Here is a 4,226-nt window from a genome sequence, read left to right as displayed (position 1 = left end):
CTCCTCCAGCTCATCGGCCCTCCGTACGACCTAAACCCGGCATATAGGGTTGTTCTGGGAAATAGTCAGTTTTTATGTTTTATTATTGTTTTAAAAGAAAATGTTTAAATAAAATGTCATTTTTATGGAAATCCAGCTGCCAAGGTGCTTTTATTTAAACCTACTCTTGCACCTGTTTTCACAGCGATGCGCATCGCAGACATGATCTGGCGCATCTGCAGCCGGCGTCTGAGTTTCTGTTGCCATGGTTACCGACTGCCGTTCAGTCAGCGCAATAATTTACAACAATAAGTCTGTTTGACCGGAACTTCTTTCATAGGTGTTCATTATCACTTTTTAATGGACTCCCTTCAGCCAATCAGAATCGAGTATTCACCCAGACCGTGGTATAAACACACATATATACATACGTACATACATGTATTCATATATACTTACATACATAACACACAAACACACACATTCATACATACGTGTCATGTCTTATTGTCTTTTAGTTTGTCAGGATTTTGGTTATATTTCTGGTTTTTATCATGTTTAGTTTCTGTTTAGATCACGGTTTGGGTTTTTGGTTTTGTCATGTTTAGTCCAGGTTTCCCTCAGGCGCTGTGTTTTTTCCTCCCTGGCTCATTAGCTCACCTGGTTTGATTCTGATTCCCTTCACCTGTTCTCAGTTTGTTCCCCTGTGTACAAACACCCCATGCCTTCAGTTCTTCCCTGTCAGATCCTCCTGGTTTGTCCCGGTCTGTGTGGTTCTCTGTCCTGAGTTTAATGGAAAATAAACCACTGTCACCTGCACAGTTCTGCCTCCGATCCCTCCACCATTCTTTACACATACGTATATACGAACATGCATACATGCATATATCATTCATACATACACACACAGGTACATCCGTACATCCTTACATCATATACACATACATACATGTATGTATATATGTTTGTAAGGCAAATGCAACAGGAAGATCATATATAAAGTGGATGTATGTACGGAGTAGCTCCACCAGATACCTGGAGAACCATCAGACATCTCCATCCAGAAGAGAGCAGTCCTAGGAACAGCTGAGATACTGGAGGACCCTGAAGCTCCCAGGACTCTGGTGGAGGACCGGAGCTGGAGATGAGCAGCTACCCGGGGAGGGAAGGGTTAAGTTGTACGTACGTACATCTGCGTCTCCTTTCTGTAGCTGGAACCGCTGCTTCTTCTTTTTCCTTTTCACCATTTTAAATGAAAGAAAAGCATTGATCACACTGATTGAACCGCACATGCACTGATCAGTTTGTGTCTTTAATTTCTAAAATGTCATTGGTTTACATGAGATTATTAGACTGTGTACAGCAGAATCATAAACCATGAAGAAAAACAGGATTCTTAAGAAACAGCAGGGAAAAATTCACATTAATGATGTTATTGATGAGCTGATCGGGAGTTTGGTCTCATCTAATCAGAGCAGCTTCTGAATCTTCCCATTAAACTCTGCGTTTCCAAACCGAGGGCAGGAAGAAGTAAGAAAGAGGACAAAAAGCAAAAGGAAGGAAGAACCTGAGCCGTGACACATTTCAGACCATCGCTTCCTGTCTTCAGCTCTGACTCTCAGCTGCTGAGATCTGTAGCATCATTCTGTTCATTCAGCTAAAACTCCTACAAAGTCTGTGTGAATGTAAATAAAAGCAGAATCCATCCATCCACATTTCATCACCAGCAGATCACCAACATGTCAGAGGATGAAACGGAGACATTTCACCATGAGGTGGAAAATCTGAGCTCACAGTGCATCTGATGCAGCATGTTGTTCATCTTCTACTGGAGATAAAAGATGAGTTAATGAGATTTTTTAAGGAGGTGGTAAATTAGCTTCAGTCCAAACCTCACAAACTCCGGACTTCCAGTCGGGATGTTTTGGTGAACGTGTGTGATGCAGAGAAAACACTTTGCAGCAGCAGATTTTTCCAAACTGAAAGTAAAAATTTTGCCTGACAGGCAACGACAGGAAGTAAAATAAGACAAACAGGACAAAACCACAGAAATCAACACCTCATCGGAGGTTTCAGACCCTTTTCAGTCTGACTGCAGCTCAAACGGACAAATCACAGGCCAGAAAAGACGGAGCGCTGCCCCCTGCAGGCAGAACCAAGAACAGCAGCAGTTCTCTGTGCTGAACGCCACCTTCAGGTTGACCAATCCAATCAGACTTTTAAAATCTGAGGATGTGTTTCTCTGCCTGGCGAGGAGCACGCTGCAGGCACGGCTTCACCTCTTTTTGCTCCTCGGGCCAGTTCTCCGATCTGCTGACATTTTATGGCTTCAAAGATTTAAGGAAAAAGAGGATGTGAACACAAACGTGTGAATTTAGTGAAAACTGTGCTGCAGGTTTCATGTGCAGTGGCAGCTCTTCCTCTCCTCCTCTTCATCACTGACCGCTCTGATCGTTGATGTGCTTTACATTCACCTTATAAGAAAGATTTAACATCACGAGTGAAAAACACATCATCGCTCTGCAGCTTCCACACGAGTATTCTGACATCCGCTGGAGGTGCTCCAGCATCTGCACCCCAGGTTCAGGTTCCAGAAGGTTTCATGACCCCAAGGAGTAGTCCATGGACCAGGAACAAGTCTTGTTTATTCTGAGAAATCTGGATCATCAAAGTGGGAGTTCTGTTCCATCATCGGAGCTTAAATGAATCCCAGCTGAGTTACCACGGTAACTGGAGCTGGAGAACCCGTCTGATCTGGACCAGGATAATTTTCCAGTTGTTCCAGAAATTCCACAGTTGTCTTTAAGCAGCCAGAAAAACAGTGAAGTAAATGAAATGTTTTAAGCTTCAGGAAAATCAGACAAAAGTACTTTAAAGCCACAATCATGTTGCGTAGGATTTACTGCATCAGCAACCCTGAATGTGCCTACGAGCCAGAAACGGAGTGCTCCTGCAGGGACATGTCGGCCTTTTTTTCCTCTAAAGATGACCTGAAGGACGTTTTCTGTTTGACCGCGTCCTGTGTTGGACTTTCACAAACACAGGAGGACGAACTCGGCTCTGGATAAACCCCGAGCCTTTCGCATGTTTAATGTAGATTAACGCACAGTTTTATAGATAAAAATGTGCATATATGTATAAAATATCATTTATATTTAAAGCGTTTTCTTCATTCCCGTGTGTGTGTGTAAAGCCCAACCACAGCTAGAAGTCCTGCAACATGACTGCATATTTACTGTCAGATAAATTAAAAATAAGCGAAAGCAGAAAACATCCGGATGATGAAGAGCAAAATCCTCAGAAGCTGATCCAACCTGCAGCTTCCGGCTCAGTTTCCTGTTAGACTTTTACCGTAGTCCAACCAGGATGAGGTCAGGTGACGGTCAGGCTCGGATTTGGTGAGGATGGCGATGATGAAGAAGCTGAACTGTATCCAGACAGATCCGGAACAGCTCCGAGTCTGCAGGGAAGGAAAAATCTCAGAAAAAGGCTGAAATGATGGAATCGGCACACTTTGAAGGGTTGGGATCGTTTCCAGTTTCCTGGAATGTTTCCAGTCTGAACCAGCTTCGTGTCCAACTGAAACCTTTCCCACATCAACTCTTTTCTTTTAACAGATGTTTAATGATGAATTAAATGATGTTTATGAGACTAAATATGAGTTCAAGCTGTCTGATAAAAGGGAAAATAAAAAAGAATCTGATTCATCTGGATTCTCATGAAACTCAACTTTCTGGAGCTGAAGAATAAACGAACGAGATTCCGGTTTAACGCGATCAAATCCAAACAAGCTCAGTTATAGTAATGATTATACAGTATTTATAAGCTACAGTAATCGTTTTATATCACGTTATAAATATATTTTGACCTAATAAATAAACATACAAGTTAAATAATTCAATCCATATATGACGTATTCAGTGTTATGAGAATGAATCAAAATTTTCTGGGGGGGTAAACACACGTGAGGAGTGCAAAGCAGTTTGTGTTTCCCTCAAACACAATTTTCTGCAGTGATGACTGATGTCACAGTGACATCACCGCTGGGCGGGGCAACAGTCTGATGGCTTTAAGGCCGGATCTCCGAGCGGTTCTGCTCCGAGCCTCGGCTTCGTAAAGGGTTGTGCTGTAAATACGCTGCAGCCGTCCTCCTCTCTTTGGTCTCCATCTGGTCTCCGTCCGGTCCCCCTGAACCGCTCACACCTCCCCCACATCGAAGGCCCTCATCAGCAGGTCCAGGTCCCCCA

At 43.2% G+C, this 4,226-nt stretch overlaps 1 protein-coding gene across 2 annotated transcripts in view; it reads right to left on the bottom strand.

Moving 5' to 3' along the window:
- Nucleotides 1-3,497: 3,497 nt before the first annotated feature.
- pex5lb (peroxisomal biogenesis factor 5-like b) overlaps nt 3,498-4,226 on the bottom strand; it is a 30,688-nt gene continuing 29,959 nt past the window's right edge. For both annotated transcript variants that reach the window (XM_041993087.1, XM_041993088.1), the window contains one exon: nt 3,498-4,226. This exon is cut by the window's right edge and continues 149 nt beyond it. In XM_041993087.1, the coding sequence (XP_041849021.1) occupies nt 4,177-4,226 (50 nt within the window). In that variant the 3' untranslated portion in view covers nt 3,498-4,176.

Source organism: Melanotaenia boesemani, chromosome 8 (genome assembly GCF_017639745.1).
Source record: "Melanotaenia boesemani isolate fMelBoe1 chromosome 8, fMelBoe1.pri, whole genome shotgun sequence".
Lineage (NCBI taxonomy): Eukaryota > Metazoa > Chordata > Actinopteri > Atheriniformes > Melanotaeniidae > Melanotaenia > Melanotaenia boesemani.
This window is presented reverse-complemented; position numbering and strand designations above follow the sequence as displayed.